Below are 24,874 nucleotides of genomic sequence, written 5' to 3'. Positions count from 1 at the left end.
TTCTCTAACTTCAAGTAACCCTTCCAACCCTCTCTCTCCGACCCTCACACCACCCAAGTCGTACTAACTTCAGTCATCTTGTCGAGTCTCATTGTCTGCAACTTGTTCTCACCTAGCCCACAGCTAATGGCCAGTTTCCTTGATCATCATTACTTCTTTGCATATCTTTCATTCATGTGTTCTATCTCCATCGCCGTCTCTATCTCTCGTTTCCCTCTCCCCTGACCAAAGATCATAGGATCTTTGCCCCTGACTAGGGTCTCGACTCTAAATATCACCCATTTCCTTCTCGCCAGAGATGCTGCCTGACCAGCATTTACTCCAGCATTTTGTGTCTATCTTATTTAGTGTATACATTATTGGAGAAAATATACTCTAGGGAAAGGAGGTGTGGTTTGGTAACACAGCCCCGTGTTATATGGAACAATTGTCTTGTTAACAGCCATGCACTACTGTCTTCTATTCTCTTCCACTGGGGAAGGAGCGGGTCAGTTCAATGTAGCAGTTCAGTGCTCTGGAAACACGTGTCTGAGTCGCAATAAAACGATCACTTCCGGGTTCCTTCTCCCTGCCTTTGAAAAGCTGCGGGTAAACGGGAGCAGTGGGTAAGTCAATATTAGATGCCTTCCACTGAAAGTAAGCAGTTCCCGGCCGGGTTGAAATTCCAGCTTGTCTATTACAGCTGCCGTTTCACTCTTGGACTAGTTAAGTTTTCGGTGGGGTGGGGGTTTTTGTGCAACTGTATTTTTAAATGCAAAGAGCCAAAACGAAATAGGAGGGAAAATGCTGGGGCAAAGCAACCAAAACAAAGTACTGGAAGTGATTGCAGAGCGGCGGGGAGACTGCTGTGTGTGTCCCCCCACACTGGGAAATGCAAAGGGTGTTCTTACAAATTTTGCATAGGATGCAAACGCTCTCCAGAGATGCTGCCTGTCACGCTGAGTTTCTCCAGCTCTTTGTGTCTATCTGATAAACCATTGCTTGCAAATAACTGGATCTCGAGCATTGTGAACTTGAAACAAGTACCTGACAATGAGCATTAATGAGCAGAGGGCTCAAGTCGTGTATATATAATATATATATATATATATACACACACACACATGGGCTGCATTGTCCAGCACCATATACACATTCCTCTCTAGAAACTACAGCGCCTGTGGCCCTTGTGGCTAAAGGGATCAGGGGGTATGGAGAGAAGGCAGGTACAGGATACCGAGTTGGATGATCAGCCATGATCATATTGAATGGCGGTGCAGGCTCGAAGGGCCGAATGGCCTACTCCTGCACCTATTTTCTATGTTTCTATGAAACCTTTATTGAAGGTGGACCTGGCACAAAGAGCTGGAGTAACTCAGAGGGCCAGGCAGCATCTTTGGAGAGAAGGAATGGGTGATGTTTAGGGTCGAGACCCTACTTCAGGCTGAGTGCCAGGGGCGAGTGAAAGGAACGATGAAAAGGTACAAAGAACAAATGAATGAAAGGTATGCAAAAGAACAAATCAAAACCAGCACGAATGATCAAGGACAGGTGGAGCCCACAATGGTCCATTGTTGGCTGTGGACTACTGTAGTATCTGCTTCGATGCTGTTATCCCCAAGTCTTGGCTGTGGAGAAGGTGATCCACACGTGGTACAAACTGTGAAACTGAGTAGAACGACAGGGAAACTAGTACAATGACCATGGTGGGGGAGGGCCAGAGGGAGAGGATGCAAGGGTTACTTTAAGTTGGAGAAATCAATATTTATAACACTGGCTTGTAAGATGCCCAAGTGAAATGTGAGGTGCTATGAATGGTTACAGCTGCCCCTGTATAAATGGGCTGCACTCAGGGTTTGGCTTATGCCCCCTGATCACAGGGACTGAAGTCTTGTGTATAATAGTATTGGAGTGGTGGATAGTCTAATATTAACGCCAGGAAAGGAAAGCACAGAAGGCTGTGGAGGCCGAGTCAACGGACAGATAGAATCTTGATCAGTACTGGTGTCAGGGGTTATGGGGACAAGGCAGGAGAATGGGGTTGGAAGGGGAAGATAGATCAGCCATGATTAATGGTCTGATTGGCATAATTCTGCTCCTATCACATGAATGGATGAAAGTGGGGGGGGGGGGGAATGGAAAGATATCGACAGGTGAAGTTGGAAAGGAGATGTCTTTGACTGTTTAGAGCTGTATTTCACAGCAATAGTAATCCCCCTGGTAGGAATTCCAATGCACACTTTATATCAGACTGGTACAAGGGGTGCAAAAGTGGAATTGAGATAGTTTTAAAATTAATGCCATCTCGGAAAGATTTTTACTTGATAATTATCGCAAAACATAATTGTACTGCATTGACAAATAGTGCATGCATATGGATGTTGCTGGCAAGCTTCATTAGTTATCTCGGTAAGAGCATTTGCACATCCTTTGCTGTTGTGACCAGAATGGCACGGTGGCGCAGCGGTAGAGTAACTGCCTTACAACTCCAGAGACCCGGGTTCGATCCTGACTCCTGGTGCTGTCTGTGCGGAGTTTGTAGGTTCTGCCCGTGGCCTACGAGTGGGGTTTCTCCAGGTGCTCCCGTTTCCTCCCACACTCCAAAGACGTACAGGTTTGTATGTTAATTGGCTTGGTACAAATCTTAATTGTCCCTAGTGTGTAGGACTAGTGTTAGTGTGCAGGGATTGCTAGTCAGCGCGGACTCGGTGGGCTGAAGGTCCTGTTACCGCGCTGCATCTCTAAACTAAACTAATCTAAATGCAAATAGCCCTTGCTCTCCCTCTCTCTCTATCCCCCTCCCCAGTTCTCCCACCAGTCTTGCTGTATCCAACTGTCTGTTACTGTCCCGCACACTCACCTGACATCAGGCTGAAGAAGGGTCTCGACCCGAAACGTCACCCGTTCCTTCTCTCCAGAGATGCTCCCTGTCCCGCTGAGTTACCCCAGCATTTTGTATCTACCTTTAAACTAAACTAAACCGGTATGGTGAATTCGATGATACGACATCATCACATGTACCTAGGTACAGTGAAATGTTTTGTTTTGCATGCAACCTGGTTAAAATCGTACGGCAGTCCTCACTGAGGCAGTACACAAGAGCCACCACACTTTGCTGCCGACAAAGTGGCTGAAGTTCACCGAACAGCCCTATCTTCGGCCAAATCCATAATTCAAAGACAGCTACAGCAAGGTTCAATTTCCAAGAGTCAAAAGTATTTAATTGTCATCTACTTGGAACAATGAAATTCTTCTAGCTGCAGATTTACAAGCTCGTTAATGCAAAGAAATATAAAACGATCAATAATACAATAAATATAATAATTTTCATTGGTGGTATTCATGTTTGTGATTTACATTGAACTAATGATCTATAAGTGCGGCCCAGAAGTTAAAGTTGTCAGCACTTTTACACTTGCTGCAAGTTAATTAGTGATCGAGTTTGAGCTAATTAATTCTCCCCCCCCCCCCCCCCCCCCCATATCTGTGAATTTAGAAGGATGAGGGAGGAGACATCATTGAAACTTACTAATAGTGAAAGGCCTGGATAGAGTGGTTGTGGAGAGGATGCTTCCACTAGTAGGAGTCTTGGACCGGAGGACATAGCCTCAGAATAAAAGGATGTACCTTTAGGAAGATGAGTAGGAATTTCTTTAGTCAGAGGGTGGTGAATCTGCAGAATTCATTCCCGCAGAAGGCTGTGTAGGCTGTCAATGGATATTTTTAAGGCAGCGATTGTCAGGGGTGTAGGAAGGAACTGCAGATGTTGGTTTAAATCGAAGGTAGACACAAAATACTGGAGTAACTCAGCGGGTCAAGCAGCAAAACTGGAGAGAAGGAATGGGTGAAATTTTGGGTCAAGACCCTTCAGACTGATGTCAGGGGAGGGGGCGGGATAGACATTATGTGCTTGCATTGACTGGGTTTTGCAGTTATTCCTAGCAGGTGTTTGACAAGTTGAAAACCCCTATTCTTCCTTTAATTCATTTGTTTTCTGGTATTTTATTTTTGTTTTAGGCATAGAGATAGCCAGAGGTATGTATACAACATATTATTTCTGAAATAAAAGAACTGCAGATGCTAGTTTATACCAAAGATAGACACAAAATGCTGGAGTAACTCGGCATCTGTGGAGAGGTGAGGTTTCGGACAGGTGAGGTTTCGGGTCGGGACCCTTCTACTATTGATGTGGCTCCAAATAAAATTTTGAATGGTCCACTTTTGCATAAACTCAGAAACCAAGTCTTTTTCTATCGCCCTCCATCCATGAAGGCTTTTAACACTTGTAGGTTACATTGACCTCTCTTGCCTTATATAGGGAACATTTTTGTGACTCGCTGAGTTACTCCAGCACTTTTTTTTTGTATACCAGCATCTACAGTTCCTTGTGTCTACCCTGCTGTGTATCTGTGTCCCAGCTTATTTCATGATAAAGTGTTTATGTACGCTGGCCATTTGCAGATTCTGTTCATACGAACGGTGATGATGACGATTTAAAATGGTGGCTACCTTTTGAACCAGCTCATCGATACTGTAACTGTGTCCATCCGTATCAAGTGTTGTGTAAGTTTCAACTCCAAAGTTGTAATTCCCATACATCCAGCAGGATGTCAGCAAGACCCTCCAGAGTACAGAAGCTTACACTTGCACTCTTGTACAGTTTTATTGCAAATTAACAAATTTGGGATTACCTCTCAATGTATCTCCGCATTAAGTGGAAAATTTACCCTGAAGACCCGTAATTTCCATTTGCACATCAGCAAACCTGACCCTAATGCTGCTGTGCTGGTTGTACTTTGTGAATGGGAGTTTGGAGGTTCAGCCAATCTTCAAGAAAGTGTCTATTTAAAAAGCATAACGTTTTCAACTTGCCCTTACGGCAATAACATGGATTTTTGAAGAAGGCGCATCACCTTTTACAGACTAGCACTTTTGCAAACATGCTGAAATTATTTTGATTGCCTAATTATAATTAGCTGCATGTATAATGTTGAATTTTGCTTAAACTTGAAATTCTGCTCTAGGGTTTATGATTTCCTAATGCATTCTTGTGTGGCTATCTTTGCAAAATTGATTTTGAGATAAAGAATTGTGTCATGTTAAATAATGCTCTGTGTTGTAAAGGGGACACTTTCTGGACATGTGCTGTTCATTAGTCATAGGAGTAGAATTGGGCCATTCGGCTCATCGAGTCTACTCTGCCATTCAATTATGGCTGATCTCCGCCTCCTAATCCAATTTTCCTGCCTTCTCCCCATAACCCTTGACCCGTTCTAATCAATAATTTGTCTATCTCTGCCTTAAAAATATTATCCACTGACTTGGCCTCCACAGCCCTCTGTGGCAATAAGTTCCACAGATTAACTACCTTCAAAGAAGTTCCTCCTCTCCTCCTTTCTATGGGATCACTCCTAAATTCTGAGGCCATGACCTCTGGTCTTAGATTCTCCTACCAGTGGAAACATCCTCTCCAGATCCACTCTATGCCTTTCATTATTCCGTATTCAATGAGGTACCCCCTCAACCTTCTAAACTCCAGCGAGTACAGGCCCAGTGCTGTCAAACGCTCATCATATGCTGAGGGGATATCTTTGGGGATAATGCAATGGCAATAGAAAAACATGCTCATCATACGCTGACTCACTCATTCCTGGAATCATTCTTCTAAACCTCCTCTGGACCCTCTCCAGAGCCAGCACATCCTTCCTCAGATATGGCACCCAATTTTGCTCACAGCACTCCAAATATGTACTTGCTTTTATTTATACGTGACAGTGTGTATTGGTGAGTATTATTGTATAACTCCAGATTTTGTTGTTGTAACGAATGTAATGGCGGAATTACTGAGAGATGGCCACCATGGACCAATTTGCTGGGTTTAACGTGTTGAGAAGGGAGACAATAGAGGGCGGCACGGAGGCGCAGCGGTACCTGGGTTCGATCCCGACCACGGGCGCTGTCTGTACACAGTTTGTATGTTCTCACCGTGACCTGCGTGGGTTTTCTCCGAGATCTTCGGTTTTCTCCCACACTCCAAAGACGTACAGGTTTGTCGGTTAATTGGCTTGGTATAAATGTAAAATTGTCCCTAGTGTGGGTAGGATCGTGTTAAGGTGCGGGGATCGCTGGTCGGCGCGGACATGGTGGGCCGAAAGGCCTGTTTTCGCGCTGTATCTCGAAACTAAACTAACCTAAAAATAAGTGGAATAATGATGTTCTTTGGGGATAATGCAATGGCAATAGAAAAACATGCAACTATTCCAAATAATGTCCATATCGCCTGACCTTATGGGTCAAGCACGTTGATAGTAATAATCTGCAGGGCATCCAATAGTTTTTAATTTCTGTTTTAGAGATACAGTGTGGAAACAAGCCCTTTGGCCCATCAAGTCCGCGCTGACCTGTGATCACTTGTACACTAGTTCTATCCCACACTCTCGGGACTTTGCAGGAACCAATTAACCTGGAAACCCGTGTGTTTGGAATGTATAGGCAGCCGGAGAAAACCCAGGCAGTTACAGGGTGAATGTACAAACTCCGTAGTCGGGATGGAACCCGGTGCTGTAAGGCGCCAAGTCTGCAGCGGCGCCACTGTGCCGTCTCTGGTTGATCAAGAGAGCCCTTGCTATTGACTCCAAGCAGAACAGTAAGGATATCGGCAGTTGTCTTGATGTCTGTAGTTTTCTTTTCCATCATGATGTACTTGCCCAAGGGTGTAGTTTTCCGAAAGGCCTTTTCCTGTCCACGTTAAAGCGTGTGGATGGGCGAGTAGGCACTTTCTTCCATTTGTCTGGCGTCTGGAGAAATCTCTGCTGCTACAGTTCCTACACTTGCTGCCTCCGGGTCTAATATATAATGGCATCTGCAGTTCCCTGCGTCTAATATTTAGCAGGTTTGCTTACTCCTTGAAATGTTGAAAGCAACCGTGACTGGCCTTGAACCCACCGGCACTCTCAGAAGATCCATCACTCCCTCGCGTTGTTTTGTTTTGAGTCTTGGCGTATTAGCTTTCCATCACACTTGGCGCTGATCATTGCAGTAAACGTTGCTGACCCAGGTCATCTAACCACTTACTGAGCCCTTTATCCGTTCTTTCCATAGTAACACCATGTAACGCACAGCATGTACTTTTAGTTTAGTTTAGAGGTACAGCACGGAAACAGGCCCTTCGGCCCACCGAGTCTGTGCTGACTAGCGATCCCCGCACACTGGTAAACCAGACTAGGGCAAGTGCGACAGATATCATTTCCTGACGGTGATTGGATGAGTCAATCAGATGGGTTTTTATTGAATCTGGCAGTTTCATAGCTTTTAATTTAGTTGACTTTACTTTGCATGTACAGTGTAGGAACAGGCCCTACGGCTCACCGAGTCCATGCCGCCCAGCGATCACCCCATACAATAGCACAATCCTTCACACGAGGGACAATTTACAATTTTACCAAAGCTAATTAGCCTACAAACCTGTTTGTCTTCGGAGTGTGGGAGGAAACCGAAGAAAACCCACGCAGGTCACGGGGAGAACAAACAGAATCTGTACAGACAGCACCCGTAGTCAGGATTGAACCTGGGTCTCTGGCGCCGTAAGGCAGCAACTCTACCGCTGCGCCACCATGCTGCTTCCAAGGACAATATTTGGAGCATTAATTTTAATTTTGTCCACATTGTCAAGAATTATCTGTGTCATGTTCAGCTCTGCAGAATTTAATAAAGGACTAATGTCCGCCTTTTCCCAAATGTGAGTATCTGTACCGTTACACAGTTGGACACTAGTGCACAGGAGCACAAAGACTATGCTCTCAGAACGGTTGCAGTCTGGTTGTTAAGATGCTGAAGACACATGGCACAGATAACTTGCCGTTTCAACTTCTAATTATGTCCATCGTAGCGGTAAGGCGTAGAGGGCTCTGAGGTTTTCTTATGGGCAGCGCAACCCTTAGAATTACCAGGGTGATTTGAAGAGTGTCTGGAAAAAATTGAGATGAATCCCGATAGCAAGCGAAGATCTAGGATTTAACAAAAAAAATTCCAAGAAGACACGAGCGGTCACGGTGGCGCAGCGGTAGAGTTGCTGCCTTACAGCGAATGCAGTGCCGGAGACCCGGGTTCGATCCTGACTACGGGTGCTATCCGTATGGAGTTTGCACGTTCTCCCCGTGATTTGCTTGGGTTTTGTCCGAGATCTTCGGTTCCCTCCCACACTCCAAAGCCGTACAGATTTGTGGGTTAATTGGCTTGGTAAATGTAAAAAATGTCCCTAGTGGGTGTAGGATAGTGTTAATATGTGGGGATCGCTGGTCGGCGCAGACCCAGTGGGCCGAACGACCTGTTTCCGTGCTGTATCTCTAAACTAAACTAAACAAATTAGTGTGGGAGGAAGTACCAATTTAATTTGGTTCCCCTGTCTCCATCAATAGTGTGGATGTGCAGTCTACCAGGGAGTACAAATACCTGGACAGTAAACTGGCCTGGTCCATGAACGTTGAGACCCTGTACAAGAAGGGACAAAGCAACCTGTACTTTTTGATAAGGCTCCGCTCCTTCAACTTCTGCAACAAGATGCTGCAGATGTTTTACCAGTCGGTGGTAGCCGGTGCCATCTTCTTCACTGCCGTGTGCTGGGGCAACAGGGCGAAGGTCACGGATGCCAACAAGGTTAACAAGCTCATCAGGAAGGCTGGCTCCGTCTTGGGGGCAGAGGTGGTTTCATGGGAGATGGTCTTGGAGAGGAGGATGCTCCTCAAACATCTTGGACAATACAGCTCACCCCTCCATGACACATTGGTCAACCTGAGGAGCACCTTCTGCGACAGACTGGTTCCACCAAGATGCAGCACGGAACGCCACAGCCCCAATCTTTGCACAACCCCAGTCCTTTCCACTGGTCACTATAATGTTATGTCTCGTGTATCTTGTGTTTTATGACTGTTGGCAGATCAATTTCCCTCCCGGGATAAATAAAGTTGTATCGTAATTATGGGTGGAGATTGGTGAACTTTTAAATATGCGAGAAAGGCGTTGTAAATCCAGGACAAAGACCCTGAAGAGCGATTGATATAATGGTTAACGTTCATGACTAGAGTTGTTAAATGCTTATCCCATGTGTCTTCGCCGTCTAAACAGCTAGACTACAATCATTCTGAGAGCCTTGTCTATCTGCGCCTGCATACTTCTAAGTGTCCTACTGTGCATTTGGGAAGCAATTCATTGAAGATGCTTTAAATGCTTCTGGCATTCAGATCAAGTGCATTTTATTTTTAATATTTTACTTCGGTTTAAACCAGCATTTGCTGTTCCTTCTTCAACATTCAATCATGGCTGATCTGTCTTTCCCTCTCAACCCCATTCTTTAGACTGAAGAAGGGTTTTGACTTGGAACATTACCTATTTTTCTCCTGAGATGCTGCCTGACCCGCAGAGCTATTCCAGAATTTTGTGTCTATCTTCGGTGTAAACCAGCGTCTCCAGTTCCTTCCCACACGTACTAACTTACCATTAAGTTTGGTGAGAACATTGTTGTATATGGGTCAATCAATGTACCAACCTACGCATCATTCCTGTGCTGCACTATATTCTTTTGGTTGATGCCATTGAAGTGAAATGTCCTTTGAACAAAGGGTGCATTTGATACTTGCTCTCGGCAAATCTGAGGTGATGTGGAGAATGTTTGTCACCCACCTTCAGAACGTGAAGCAGAATTGCAGCAAAATTAATGAGTAGGAAGGAACTGTAGAGGCTGGTTGAAATCGATGATGGACACAAATTGCTGGAGTAACCCAGCAGGAATGGCAGCATCTCTGGAGAGAAGGAGTTTTACACCCAGAACAGTGGTTGTTCAACATTTGTACGCCTGGAACAGACCCTGAAGAAGGGTCTATACCCGAAAAATCACCCATTCCTTCTCTCCAGAGATGCTGCCTGTCCCACTGAGATATTCCTGCATTGTGTGTCTATCTTCCAGCAAAAATAAGTTCAGTTTAGTTTATTGTCACGTGTACCGAGGTACAGTGAAAAACTTTTGTTGCACGCTAACTGGTCGACGGAAAGACAATACACGATTTCAATCGCCATTTGCAGTGTATAGATACATGATAAACGGTATAATCAGCTGTTGGTGAGGTAACATTGTTGATCTTGCAGTCAGGTTAGCGATACTAAGAGTTATTTTAAAATGCATGGAATTGGAGTTGTGCTAACTGTGAAAGATCGCAGGAGGCGGGGTTTATTCCATGACCCTGTGTGGTTTTTTTTTTAATGTTGAAGGCGTTTCATGATGTTTGCTTGCAAAAATAGAACTCTTGCTCGGAGTTTGTTCTGCTGTAATTGAGGCCCAGGGGAAGGAGCTGGGAATCCTTAATCCTCCTCCTCTCCTCGGCAATCTATCTCTCGGATAACAATCTGGTTAAATTGCTGCAAATTGTGAGAAAGACTTGTGTGCCTCGGAGTATGTCACTGGGGGCTAACTATGCCGCTCAATTGCCAATTTTGAGACGGGCTTTGTGTGATCTGGATCTTCCATGTTGGCCCCCTGGGGAAGCCAGGCTCTGTAAGCAGCAGTCCATGGCTTCATTGAGCCAAGCCGCCTCTTCTCCCCACACGATACGACAGAACTTTATTTATCCCAGGAGGGAAATTGATCTGCCAACAGTCACAAAAACACAAAATACATGAAACAATCGTAGGTGAGGTAAATGCACCCAGTCTTTTACCCAGAGTAGAGGACTCGAGAAGCAGAGGAAATGGGTTTACGGTGAGGTGGGAATGATTTATTAGGGACCCAAGGGGCAACTGTTCTTACACAGTGTGGTTGGGTGTATGGAATGAGCCACCAGAGGAGGTAGTTGAGGCAGGTACAATGGCACAATGTTTAAAAGAACATTTAGATGGGTACATAGATAGGATGGGTGTGGAGGGATATGGGCCAAAGCTGGGCAGGTGGGACTACTGTAGATGGAGCCTGGTGGTCGATGTGGGCAAGTTAGGTCGAAGGGCCTGTCTTCAAGCTGTGTGTTTCTGACTCGAGGAGATGAGGCCAAGTGTTGAATAAACATCTGTCCCTTTCACTGCAAAGCTGCGGGGTGTCTGTCTAATGATCAGAAGATAGTCTTGGTCACCCCTTTAGAATCAGTTTGGGTAAATGGAAGCAGCTAACGTTCTTTCCCCCTCCTTCATATGCTCATCTCCCCGAGTCCCTTGTTTCCCCTTTATCCTCCCCTCTGTATTCTGTGCCCTGGTGGAGGCCAGTTCCCTGGATACTTTCAAGAGAGAGCTAGATAGGGCTCTTAAAGATAGTGGAGTCGGGGGATATGGGGAGAAGGCAGGAGCGGGGTACTGATTGGGGATGATCAGCCATGATCACATTGAAGGCGGTGCCAAATGGCCTACTCCTGCACCTATTGTCTATTGTCTCTTTCTCCTCTCCCCTCATCCACCCGTATCTGACTTGACATTTCACTCCATCTCTCCTTATCTTTCACCCTTTTTGCCTCTAGCCTTTGTCACTTACTCCATCATCGGCTGGTCAAACCCTCACGTGTGTCCACCTGTCTTTTCTGTGACCATTTTATTTAGATATGATGGAAAGCTGAATTGATAAACCGATCCTTTCTGATGAAAATTTGCACTTGCATCTAAATGACAATAATCACAATTGACAACCTCCTTCTAAGCAACTGGCACTTGTGGTGTTTCCAAAGAGTGTGCGTATTCTGGATTAAAGCAATGCATGTGAGTGTGTTCGTGTATGTGTGTCAGTTTAGTTTATTGTCACGTGTACCGAGGTAACCAGTCAGCAGAAAGACAATGCATGATTCCAATTGAGTTGGTGTACAGGTACATGACAAGGGAGTAATGTTTTAGTGCAAGGTGTGTGTGTCTTTATGTGTGTGTGTGTCTTTATGTGTGTGTGTGTGTGTCTTTATGTGTGTGTGTGTGTGTCTTTATGTGTGTGTGTGTGTGTCTTTATGTGTGTGTGTGTCTTTATGTGTGTGTGTGTCTTTATGTGTGTGTGTGTGTCTTTATGTGTGTGTGTGTGTATATCTTTGTGTGTGTGTGTGTGTATATCTTTGTGTGTATGTGTGTATATCTTTGTGTGTATGTGTGTATATCTTTGTGTGTGTGTGTGTGTCTTCCAGGAGTTTACCTGGAGGTGTGTTAGATTGAGCCAAGCTCTCCTTGGGGGTTTTTCCAAGGGGATGTATTATTTTGTCGCACAACTTCACTATAATTCAAGTTTTGTTTTTCACCTACTGCTCCCTCTCACTGGCTCCAGCCGGGAGTACCTTCACCTGATAAGAATGACCTCTCATCGTTCCAGGTTTGTTTCCAGATTGCTCTTAAATTTCAATTCTCGGCCAGTGCACGAGTCCAATAGTAATCCCCTTCCCTGCAGAGTGCTTCATTCCCACCTCTCTAAGCTGCCCATTCTTTTCGACTGAGCAGGTCGTGCTGTTGTCAGCATTTGCACCGTGATTCTTACTTTGGGTAACTGGGAGCCCTGTCAGGGAGGGAGAAGTTGAAGGGAAAATAAGTGCCTGGGTCTGTTGGGCCTTGTTTGCCTGGTGGTGTTATTATTGAAAAGGCACTGGGCCCAGTACTTGCCTTCTCTGAGGAATGTATGTGGAATTCATTGCCGCAGACTGCTGAGGAGGCCAAGTCAATGGATATTTTTAAGGCGGAGGTTGACAGATTCTTGGTTAGTATGGGTGTCTGGGGAATTGGGGGTTCTGGGGAGAAGGCAGGTGAATGGGGTCAAGAGGGAAAGATAGATCGGCTATGATTGAATGGCGGAGTAGACATGATGTGCCGAATGGCCTAATTCTGCTCCTAGAACTTGTGTTGGGGGGCTTTTAGTTTTAGCTTTTTTTTAGTTTTGGAGATACTAGCGAGGAAGCTGGCCCTTCGGATCACCGAGTCCACACCGACCAGCAACCCCCCTGCACATTAACACTATCCTACACACACACTAGGGACAATTTTACACATGCATTCAGGATCCCTGGTTCCTTCCCACACGCCAAAGACGTACACCTTTGTAGGTTAATTGGCTTGGTATAATTGTAAATTGTACAAGGGCCTGTTTCCCCTCTGGATCTCTGAACTTTAAACTAAAATTAACTCTGCTCTTTGGTTCTTGATTTCCTTCCACTGGGTGAAAGACTGTGCATTCAGCCTGTCTATTCCCTTCAAGACTCTGTACCTCCATGAGATCACCCCTCGGCCTCCTGCGTTCCGGGCAGTCTGCGTGCAACTGTACATCTCTGTATACGTCTATGTCCAAGTATGTCTTTGCCATCGACTAGCCTGTAGGCACACCCGGCCGGCCCTGGTTTCAGTAAACCTGGCAGGCGTCACTAGGGCTAATTAGATGGCACAACTGCTCGCTGGAACTGAGCCAACACTTCCAGGGGTGGGCGAGAGATTTGAAAAATGAAAACTAGGAAAAGACCGATGCCAAAATAATGGGGCAATAAATGAGTGCGACCAGTGGCAACTCAATCACCGCAGAATGAGAGTGCTTCGCCTGTGTGTAATTTGAAAAGGTCCAGCAGCACTGGTAATGATTTTTTGAAATCAATTGAATTACCATTTGAGCCTTCAGGTGAAAGGGTGATCAATAACTGCAACATCGCCTAGACTCCTGCATTGTTTTTGTTTTAATTTGGTTTAATGACACAGCGCAGAAACAGGCCCTTTGGCCTACCAAGTCCGTGCCGACCAGCGATCCCCGCACACTAAAGGGCCTGTCCCACGAGCATGCGACTCCATGCGGCAAGCTCGACCTAACGTGGTCGCTTGAGCCGTACGGCCTCGTGGGGCCGGTCCCACTTTGATTGCCGGAGTTGTGCGGAGCTGGTCGCGACATCGCACGGGGCTCGAAAAACTGACCGTGTTCAAAAATTCCGCGCGGCAACGGCCTGCCGGCCAGCAGCCGCCTTGACGTCGTACGTACCTCCTCAACGGGCATACGCAGCGTCTCGACGCCGTACGTCACACACGAACTTCCCGCTGACTTCGCTCAATCACTCTACCTCCGTGCGGCCCCCGCTTCTGGTTTGGTCGCGCTTGCAGCATGCAGGTCGCATGCTCGTGGGACAGGCCCTTTACTCTATCCTCCACACACTAGGGGCCATCTACATTTATGCCAAGCCAATTAACCTACAAACCTGTACATCTTTGGAAACTGGATTTTTGGCTAAGATATGCTGGTGCACCCACATGGTCCAATTGGGGAGGGTGGGGGGTGGGGAAATTAGTTTTCTTGAAAGCATATCGGTCTGCCTTGGCCCACTCAATCTCCCGGTAGCCATACGCGGTAACTCCCCTTCCCATTCCCGCACTGACCTTTCTGTCCTGGGCCTCCTCCATTGTCAGAGTGAAGCCACATGCAAATTGGAGGAACAACACCTCATATTTCGCTTGGGCAGCTTTCACGCCTGTGGTATGAGTACTGATTTCTCTAACTTCAAGTAACCCTTGCATTTCCTCTCTCTCCGTCCCTCCCCCATCCTAGTCGTCCTACTAGTTTTACTGTCGTCCTGCGTAGTTTCCCTGTTTGTATCCACTCCTTATCACCTTCCCTACAACCAACAATGGACCATTGTGGGCTCCACCTTTCCTTGATCATCGTTGCTGGCTTTGATGTGTCCTTTTGCATACCTTTCATTTATTTGTTCTTTGTACCTTTACATACTTCTAGTTCCCCTCTCCCCTGGCTCTCAATCTGACGAAGGGTCTCGGCCCGAAACGTCACCTATTCCTTTCCTCCTGAGATGCTGCCTGTCCCGCTGAGTACTCCAGCATTTTATGTCGGTATCTTCAGTGTAAACCAGCATCTGCAGTTCCTTCCTGCATTATTGATTTTATTTGTGGTGTGAATGCAGATGCATTATTGGCTAGCACTGTACTCTCAAAGCCAGTGCTTTGGACACAAATAAACCCTCTTCGACTTTTCCCTGTGTTTAGTGATATTTGTCTTGGGTTTTCACCTGCGTCCAATCGGAAAATGAATTGCGTTTGCATTTGACGTCTCAAGTTAGTTCCATCGTTCCGCGAGCTTGGTTATCTCCTGAAGAACTGGCTCTGCTTGTCCCCCGGAGACCGAGAAAATGGAGCCGGAGATGGCGACGGGCGAGGGGCAAGGGGCAAGGCCGGTGGGAGAGGGATAGAACCGCGCCTTAAAGATCAGCTGCGGGAGGCACCCCTGGGGCACGAAGGCGGGCGGGCGAGGAGAGGGACGTGGCGTCCAAGGAAGCTCGAAAAACAGCCTGGGGCCTACCTGGATTGCGCACCGATCGTTAAAACTAGAGCGCGGACTGGACTTTGAAAACATGGCGCCACTTGTAGGCGGGCTCGGTGGATTAGTTCTGTACACTTTGTTAATTGAGGATGTTCTTGGGTACGGCAATACTCCACTGGACTGTATGAAAGAAAAATAACTTTTCTGTGCGTTTGCACATGTGATAGGAAAAGTGCCATTGAATCATTGAAGGAGATGCAGGCATCGACAGCCCAGGGTGTGAGGGATTACTTGGCAGAGATGGTGGGAAAAGGTCAACCTCCCTGTCACAGTCCCAGCATCCCATCCCACAACTTGGTCCAGTGAATGAACGAACGGCACCTTATTGTCACAGGGACCTAGGTACAGTGAAAAGGTTTGTTTGGCAAACAACCTGGGCAGTACACGGGTGTCACCAACTGTTGCACGCAACAAAAGCTTCTCACTGAAGCTTGGTACATGTGGCAATGAACAACACTGAACGACAGCAAAGTTACATAAGTACCGAGCATTGTTATCTACTGCCTGCCATTGCACGTGGCATTAGACCCCCCCCCCCCGTCATCCGCCCCCAGTTCCTGTTTCGTTCTCTACGATCCCCCATCGGGCCCCCAATTGTTCTTGGTGGCCCCATGCCGGTCTCCCCCCCCCTCCCCCATTGCTCTCGCCAGTCCCACTTCGCTCTCTTCCAGTCCCAGTGGGAGAGTCTAGGTCCAGAGGCCAGAGCCTCAGAATTCAAGGACGCTCATTTAGGAAGGAGATGAGGAGGAATTTCTTTAGTCAGAGGGTGGTAAATCCGCGGCATCCTGTTTGGCACAGACATTAAGAGCCTAATAATCCACTCCTATGCTGTACGTTCCGAAGATAGACACAAAAGGCTGGAGTAACTTAGCGGGTCAGGCAGCTTCTCTGGAGAGAAGGAACAGGTGACGTATTGGGTCGAGACCCTTCTTCAGATGGGTAACGTTCTATAGTCTGTGTTCACGGGGATCAAAGTACAACCTCCAACCCTGCAGAGAAACCAACCCAAGTTGGTCCAGGTCTGTAGGCTAATTGGCTTGGTAAATTGACCCTAGTGTGTGTAAGGTAGTGTTAGTGTGCAGGGACCACTGGTCGGTGCAGACTCTGCGGGCCGAAGGGCTTGTTTCCGCGCTGTATCTCTGAACGTAAACACAAAAGAGATTCAAAGCCTGAAATGCCCATAGAAGGTATTCGAGGAGATGGTTGAGGTAGGTATTCAAACACCATTTAAAAGACGTTTGGATACGTACTGTGCATGGATAGGAAAGGTTTAGAGGGATATGGGCCAAACGTGGGCAGTGGGACTAGTGTAGATGGTCGGCATGGGCAAGTTGGGCTGATGGGCCTGTTTTCATGCTGTGATACCACTTATCCATGTTCTCCAGCGATGCTGCCTGATCCACCGAGTCACTCCAGCACTTTTTGTGTCTATCTTTGGTGTAAATCGGCATCTGCAGTTCCTTCCGATTCATACTGTTTAGTTTAGAAAATGAGCGCGCCGTTCCAAATTTCAAGCAGTTAAGCTGTGGGGCACCAGGTATTCTGGGCACTCACACCCGATTAATTATAGTGGAGGAAGGAAATGAGACCAGTTATCCATCGTAAACGCTGTCGAGTGCTGATGTAATGGCCCCCCTCTTAATTTCACCTTTATGGAGCTCACGGCCTGATCTCCTCTCATGTGTGGCAGTAGTAATCAATCTCATCTCTCCTGGCTCCCATCCTTCTTTCTGCCACGTGTGTTAGAGACATTTAACGGATCATTTGAACCACAAGGTGACGCGGAAAGCAAGGATTCAATACAACCTCCTCCTTGATAGAAAACAAATCATTTAGGATTCGACACCCAGGCTGATCACCAACTGCAAAGTGTATTTTGCCTTCGTTCAAAGCTCAAGTACACCATAAGGCACAGGAGCAGAATTAGCCCATTTGGCCCCATCAAGTCTGCTCCACCACTTGATCACGGCCAATCTATTTCCCCCTCAACCCCATTCTCCTGCCTTCTCCCCTTAACCTTTCATGCTCTTACTGAGCAAGAGCTATCAATCTCAGTTTAAAATTTTCCCCATAGCCCCTGACACCCGTATTAATCAAGAACCTATCAATCTCCGCCTTAAAAAGACCCAATGACTAGGCCACCACAGCCGCCAATGGCAATGAATTCCACAGATTCACCTCCCTCTGAAGAAATTCCTCCCATTCTCCATTCTAAAGGGGCATCCTTTTATTCTGAGGCTGCGCCCGCTGGTCCTAGGCTCGCCCATTATTCGAAGCATCCAGTCTGTCGAGGCTTTTCAGTATTCTAGAAACATAGAAACATAGAAATTAGGTGCAGGAGTAGGCCATTCGGCCCTTCGAGCCTGCACCGCCATTTAATATGATCATGGCTGATCATCCAACTCAGTATCCCGTACCTGCCTTCTCTCCATACCCTCTGATCCCCTTGGCCACAAGGGCCACATCTAACTCCCTCTTAAATATAGCCAATGAACTGGCCTCAACTATCCTCTGTGGCAGAGAGTTCCAGAGATTCACCACTCTCTGTGTGAAAAAAGTTCACCTCTCGGTTTTAAAGGATTTCCCCCTTATCCTTATGAAACCATTCTGTAGGTTTCAATGAGATCCCATCTCCAATGGGGTGGATAGTAGCTCAGGACTGCTTTCTAGTTGGTGATAGAATGGCTCAGTTGCCTTATAACAGCTGGGAAGAAACTGTCCCTGAATCTGGAGGTGTGCGTTTTCACACTTCTGTACCTCTTCCCTGGGAGAAAAGGGAGTGGCCGGGGTGAGATTGGTCCTTGATTATGCTGCTGGCCTTGCCGAGGCAGCGTGAAATGTAGTCAATGGAAGGGAGGTTGGTTTGTGTGATGGTCCACAATCCTCTGCGATTTCTTGCGGTCCTGGAGATTGGTGGGAACCTGTAACCTGCTACCATGGTCGGTGTTGGAGGCCGATATAGTCTTGGCATTTAAGAGGCTTTTAGATAGGCACATGGATAGATAGTGAATGGAGGGATATGGATTACGTGCAGATTATTTAACTTGGCACTAAAAAACTCAACGGGTCAGGCAGCATCTCTGGAGAAAAGCAATAGGTGACTTTTCGGGACGAGACCCTTCTTCAGACGGAGAGTCAAGGGAAAGAGAAACGAGAGATATAGAATAAATGAATGAAAGATATATATGCACAAAATAACAATGATCAAGGTGTTGCCCACAATGTTTTATTGTTGGCTATGGGCTATATGGTAACGAGTTATTCAAACAGTGAATCTCAACAGGACAACAGTGAAACGCGAAGGATGACTAAGGTGGGGGTGGGACGGAGAGAGAGAGGATGCAAGGGGTACTTGAAGTTAGAGAAAACAATATTCATACCGCTGGGGTGTAAGCTGCCCAAGCGAAATATGAGGTGCTGCTCCTCCAATTTGAGTGTGGCCTCACTCTGTCAGTGGAGGAGGCCCAGGACAGAAAGGTCAGTGTGGCAGAGAGCTGGAGTAACTCCAGGGGGACAGGCAGCATCTCTGGAGAAAAGGAATAGGTGACCTTTCGGGTCGAGACACTTCTTCAGACTGCGGGTCGGGGGGGGGGGGGGAAATGGAAACGAGAGATATAAATGGTGACACAGACCAAATAAATGAACGATATGCAAAAAAGTAACGATGAAAATGGAGGCAGGCCGTAATCAGCTGTGGGCAACGTAAAAATGTGTTGCAGACAATGAGACTCAAAAAGACGTCAGTATGGGAAGGGGAGTTAGTGTTTGGCAACTGGGAGATGGCGTAGGCCAAGGCAGACTGAGGGAAGTTGGCAGAGACGTGGTCTAACAGGCTTGTAACTGTGTTGTTGTCGATGTTCTATGCGAGGAGGCTGACACAGGCCCAGGGGCATTCTGTGCCATTAAGCTTCTGTTTCCAGTTTTTTTTTTTTGTTTCCTTGCTCCTCTCCATTTATATTATGAAGATGTGCTGCCAGGTAGTTTCAACCTGTTTCTTTGCAGCTTGGAAGATGCCCAGGAGTGTGATTCGTGCTATTTTTAGATGAAGTACCGGGGTTTATTCTGCCTTCGCTGAGTGTGTGGATGATGGGGAGTTGGAAGGCTTGTTGAGAGATGTGCAGTCGTTCAGGGTTTCATCTGCCAACTGGCTTCCACTGATTTAAAGCACAGCTTCTGCAAAGCCGGCTGCACTCGTTACAAACCTGCCCTCTCTCATGCTGTGATCAAAGTTACAGCTTTTTGTGCCTTTGGCTAGCAATGGATTATTAACCACAGTGGCGCAGCTGGTAGAGACTCTGGATTGATCCTGACTACTGGCGCTGTCCGTGTGGAGTTTGCACGCCCTCCCTGTGACCATGTGGGTTTTCTCCGGGTGCTCTGTTTTCCTCTCGCATCCCACGTGCGTGTGAGTTTGTAGGTTTTTGCACGCCTTTTGGAGTGTGGGAGGAAACCGGAGAACCCAGAGAAAACCCACGTGATCACGGGTAGAACGTACAATGTCCGTACAGACTGCGGCCGTAGTCAGGATCGACCCTGGGTCTCTAGAGCTGTAAGGCGGCAACTCTACCGCTGCGCCACCGTGTGCCCCCTAAGGTAGCAACTCTACCATTATGCCAAAGATAGACACAAAAAGCTGGAGTAACTCAGCGGGACAGGCAGCATCTTTGGAGAGAAGGAATGGGTGAAGTTTCGGGTCGAGACCCTTCTTCACACGTGCCATTGCGCCCCGTCCTTTTTATAGCCTATGTTTGTTTATATGACAGCTAATGTTTATCTTTACTGAACCCACCTTTTTTTTTTAAGGAATGGTGGAATTCTCTACCACAGAAGGCAGTGGAGGCCAATTCACTGGATGTTTTCAAGAGCGAGTTAGATACAGCTCTTGGGGTTAATGGAATCAAGGGATATGGAGAGAAAGTGGGAATGGGGTACTGATTGTGGAAGATCAGCCATGATCCTATTGAATGGCGGTGCTGGTTCGAAGGGCCGAATGGCCTACTCCTGCAGCTATTTTCTATGTTTCAGCTGGGGATTCTCGACTGAATGTCATTTTGGTTTCCACTTTAGCCATTCGAGGCAGGCATGCCGCTGCAGCAGCTCCGAGACGCTGATGGCCCGGTGGAGACACAGATGTCTGGATGTGGCGAGTGGATTGAGTATGATAAACTACAGCTGGAGTCTGCGCCCATCAACAAATATATTAAGGTAAGACCCATCCATGTGCACCTCCGAGTCTTACTTGCATCGTTCAGGCTAACTCGTTTTGTCACACTTAACCTTTCAAATTTCCTTGCGCCTCCTGATAGAGGTATATACAATTGTGGGAGGGATAGACATGATAGACAGTCAGAGTGCTTTTTGTCCCCCAGGGTGGAAATATCAAAGACTAGAGTCATAGAGAGATACAGTGTGGAAACGGGCCCTTATGCCCAACTTGCCCACACCGGCCAACATGACCCAGCTACACTAGTCCCACTAGCCTGCATTTGTCCATATCCCTCCAAACCTGTCCTATCCATGTACCTGTCCAACTGTTTCTCAAAAACATTGCAATAGTACTTGCTTCAACCACCTCCTCTGGCAGCTCGTTCCATACACCCACCACCCTTTGTATGGAAAAAGTTACCCCTCAGATTCCTATTAAATCGTTTCCCCTTCACCTTAAACCTATGTCCTCTGGTCCTCGATTCCCCCCACTCTGGGCAAGAGACCCCACCCGATCTATTCCTCTCATGATTTTATACACCTCTATAAGATCAAGATAGAGGACATAGATTTAAAGTGAGAAGGGCAAAGTTTAAATCTGACTGGCGCAAGTTTTTTTCACAAAGTAGTGGGTGCCTGGGTGGTGGTGGAGGCAGATATGAGTAGTGGCATTTAAGAGGTTTTTGGATAGGCACATGGATGTGTAGGGAATGGAGGGATATGGATCATGTGCAGGCAGATAAGATTAGCACGATGGGCCGAAGGGTCTGTTCCTGTGCTGTTCTATTTGCTGTGTCCCATGTGAATCCAATGTTCATGTGTGGCTGTTATTGGAATTTTGGAATGAACAGCAGCTGTTTATGGATCTTGGAGACTGAGATTTATGTTGTCTTTTATTGGCTTTGAACGGATAAAGTTCCTCAGATATGCAACACTATTTAATGCTGAAGAGACCCGACCCAAAACCTCACCTTTCCATGTTTTCCAGAGATGCTGTCTGACCTGCTGAGATACTCCAGCACTTTGTGTCTTTTTAAAATTATAAACCAGCATCTGCAGTTCCTTGTTTCTACCATTGAATGTGGTCTTGTTCCGAATCCTTGATGCAGTGGGCACCACTTTTGGATTCATTTAGTCGATCTTCCACATTCGGTTAGTTTGGCTGAAATGTCATGAGAAGTGTGCAGTCTGGATTCGGCCCCAGCGACCCGGGTTCGATCCTGACTACGGGTGCTGTCCGTACGGAGTTTGCACGTTCTCCCCGTGACCGCGTGGTTTTTCTCTGGACGCTCCGGTTTCCTCCCACACCAAAAAGACAGCAGGTTTGTAGGTTAATTGGCTTTGGATAAAAAACTGTAAATTGTCCCTAGTGTGTGTGTAGGATAGTGCTAGTGTACGGGGTGATCGCTGGTCGGTGTGGGCTGAAGGGCCTGTTTCCATGCTGTATCTCTAAAGTCTAAATGTTGTCTCGTTAATGATGTCCATATGACGAAAATCCGATGTAACAGGGAACATTTTTTTTTAGTTGGCAAGTATTTAGGTTGCCAAGAAGCCATTGGGTGGTTGCCAGCGCGTCCTCTGGAGAGAGGAGAGGGAGAAGGGGAGAAACTCACTCAGAAACCCTGAAGCAGGATTTTTGCCATTTTACCAAGGACTTGCTGGTGGGGATTTTTCCAATTGAATACATTCTCCGTGCCTCTGTACAGTTGGAAGAACGGTAGTGTCTAAGGCTTAAAATGAGTGTCATTGTGCAGACCTCCAATGCAAGCAACATGCATGCATGCTAGACAAAACATAGATTTATGTTTGAGAGAAAATTCTCTGGTCTGAGTTTGAGTTGGTTTGCCAGCAACAGACTGAATATGTTCCGGCTGTCAGTGTGCCAGTGCTGTGATTGAGTTTATATCAGTTTAATCGTTGGACTGAATGTTTTACATTCTACTACTGTTGGAGATTGATGTGTTGTAATATAGAGGGCCGTGCAGGCCAAGTCTGTGAATAATTTCAAGGCACAGATAGATAGATTCTTGATTACTGCAGGTGTCGGGAGTTGTATGGCAGAGTAGACCTGATGGGCCGAATGGCCTAATTCTGTTCCTATGGAGGTATGTAACTGTTCCAAGCCAGGGTGCTGACTTAATTGTAGAATGTCACCTATCCCCTTGGGGTTGTTTGCAGATTTACTTCATCCAGAGTAGTCCGTGCAGGTGAAGAGGGATTTTATTATGAGCGGCAACATTTGGAGAAGGTTCTAACGTCACTGTGCTTTCAAAGTATCGTATTACAGGTGCACAACCTTTTATCCGACAGCCTTGGGACCAGACACTTTTCGTAATTTGGAATTTGTCGGTTTTCGGAATGGAAATTTTTTAGCGTAGATTTTAATGGCTGGCTCGGTGGTAGAGTGCCCGGCTCATATCCGCAAGGTCGCGAGTTTGCGCCTTGATCCCGGCAGTTCCTCGGTCGCGAGTTTCAGTCTTCAATGGAGTTTTTTCTTGCAGAATAAATGTCTGTATGAAATGCAGTGTGTTGAATGAATTCCTGAATTTGTAAATGTGACCTCAGCATTGAATCACCTCCCGCACTCATGTCACCCTAGCGGGGCTACATGCCCTAAGGCGGCTTAAGGCGACATTTTCACACTCTTATATCCGTGTGCAGCAGAGGCGCCAAAAATGTCTGGTTTCTTCCAGGTAGGCGATATACCCTCCCGGGCAATATACCCTCCACTTCTCTTTTATGAAGGTGAATTAGTTCCCCTTTCTTCCAGGACCGACCCGAGGTTCCGCTGTCACCTCTGCGGGCCACCATCGGTGAACGCTCACTCAACTTTGTCTTGGGATTCCTACTCTCCCGCGCAATGTACCCTCACCTCTTTTATGAATGGGGATTTAGTTCCCCTTTCGTCGAGGACCGACCGGAGGTTCCGCTGTCACCTCTGCGGGCCGCCCTCGGTGAACGTCCTGTCTCCCTGTCCCTGGGATTATAGGGGGCGATCAAACAGCACAATACCCCCCTCCCCCTCCCCCCCAACTCCAGAGGAATCCGCTCCCCGATGGGCCGCTACGGCGACAAGTGGCAGTTCGCCCACAGCCCGAGAACAAGACGCACCTTGCACGCCAGCAGCAGCTGCCCCTCTGGAGTTGGAGCGGGGCTGGGCTGGAGTTGCTGATCTGGGATCTCCGTGCTTGCAGTGGGCCTGGGGGTCGGTGTCCCGATGAGAGGGCGCAGCTCGGGCTGTGGGCGAACTGCCACTTGTCGCCGTAGCGGCCCATCGGGGAGCGGCTTCTGGTGGTCCCGATGTCTCCCGCTAGTTTGCAGTTTTCCTCTGGAGTTGGAGCGGGGCTGGGCTGCTGCTGGCTGTGGGTCTCTGGGTTCTCCGTGCTTGCAGTGGGCCTGGGGGTCGGTGTCCCGTTGGTCCTGAAGTCTCCGGTGACTGGCATTGCCGACGTGAAGACAGTGCAAAGCCCCCACGCCAGTGCAATGAGCGGGGAGCTGGAGAGGGGAGGGAAGGGGTCACACACATGGCCGGGAAGCAGAGGGGTGTAGGTGGGGTGAAACTGAAGGGAGCGACAATCTGCTGCTGCCTACCCGCTGAGTTAAAAAATTCCCACGCAAGACTCACTGTGTATCGTGTCTACCGTTGGAACTTTTAAACTCAGCGGGCAGACAGCAGCATATTGTCAATTATTAACCCTCCCGCGCAATATACCCTCACCTTCTCTTTTATGAATGGGGATTTAGTTCCCCTTTCTTCGAGGACCGACCGGAGGTTCCGCTGTCACCTCTGCGGGCCGCCCTCGGTGAACGTTTTCAAGGACCTTTTTTCAAGGACTGAAAAAATGTCGCTATTCGGAGGTTTTCGTTATTTGGATCTTCGGATAAAAGGTTGTGCACCTGTAGTGGATTTTCTTCGTGATGGACAAATGGCTCTAGGTTCAGTCATCCAAGATGGACATAAACTGCTGGGGTAGCTCAGCGGCACAGGCAGCGTCTCTGGAGAGAAGGAATGAATAGGTGACGTTTTGGGTCGAGACCCTTGTTCAGACAGAGTCGGGGGAGAGGGAGACATAGAGATATGGAAGGGTAAGGTGTGTGAAAGACAGATCAAAGCTGATGATGATCAAGGAAATGTAGAATGGTACACTGTTAGCTCTGGGGAAGGTGACAGCGAGGCATACAATCAGTACAATGTCGGTAAAATTAATCAGGAGGACAGTGAAACTAGCCTGAGAACTAGGATGGGGAATTACATTGCCTGCTTGCAGCTTCTTTAAAGGGCCTGTCCCACTGTATGAGGTAATTCAAGAGTTCTCCCTCTCTACCGCTGCGCCACCATGCCTGCTTTGTTTGTGTTCTGGTGAGTGGATTAAGGAGATGATCAAGTACTTA

General features: G+C 47.2%; 1 protein-coding gene across 2 annotated transcripts in view; it reads left to right on the top strand.

Moving 5' to 3' along the window:
- Window positions 1-459: 459 nt before the first annotated feature.
- pot1 (protection of telomeres 1 homolog) overlaps window positions 460-24,874 on the top strand; it is a 115,752-nt gene continuing 91,337 nt past the window's right edge. The window contains exons 1-2 of one of the 2 annotated variants that reach the window (XM_055650256.1): window positions 460-605; window positions 20,345-20,482. In XM_055650256.1, the coding sequence (XP_055506231.1) occupies window positions 20,360-20,482 (123 nt within the window). In that variant the 5' untranslated portion in view covers window positions 460-605; window positions 20,345-20,359. The remainder of the gene's footprint in view (window positions 606-20,344; window positions 20,483-24,874) is intronic. The other variant, XM_055650255.1, reaches the window with a different exon arrangement.

This window comes from Leucoraja erinacea, chromosome 19 (genome assembly GCF_028641065.1).
Source record: "Leucoraja erinacea ecotype New England chromosome 19, Leri_hhj_1, whole genome shotgun sequence".
In the NCBI taxonomy this organism is placed as follows: Eukaryota; Metazoa; Chordata; class Chondrichthyes; order Rajiformes; family Rajidae; genus Leucoraja; species Leucoraja erinaceus.
This window is presented reverse-complemented; position numbering and strand designations above follow the sequence as displayed.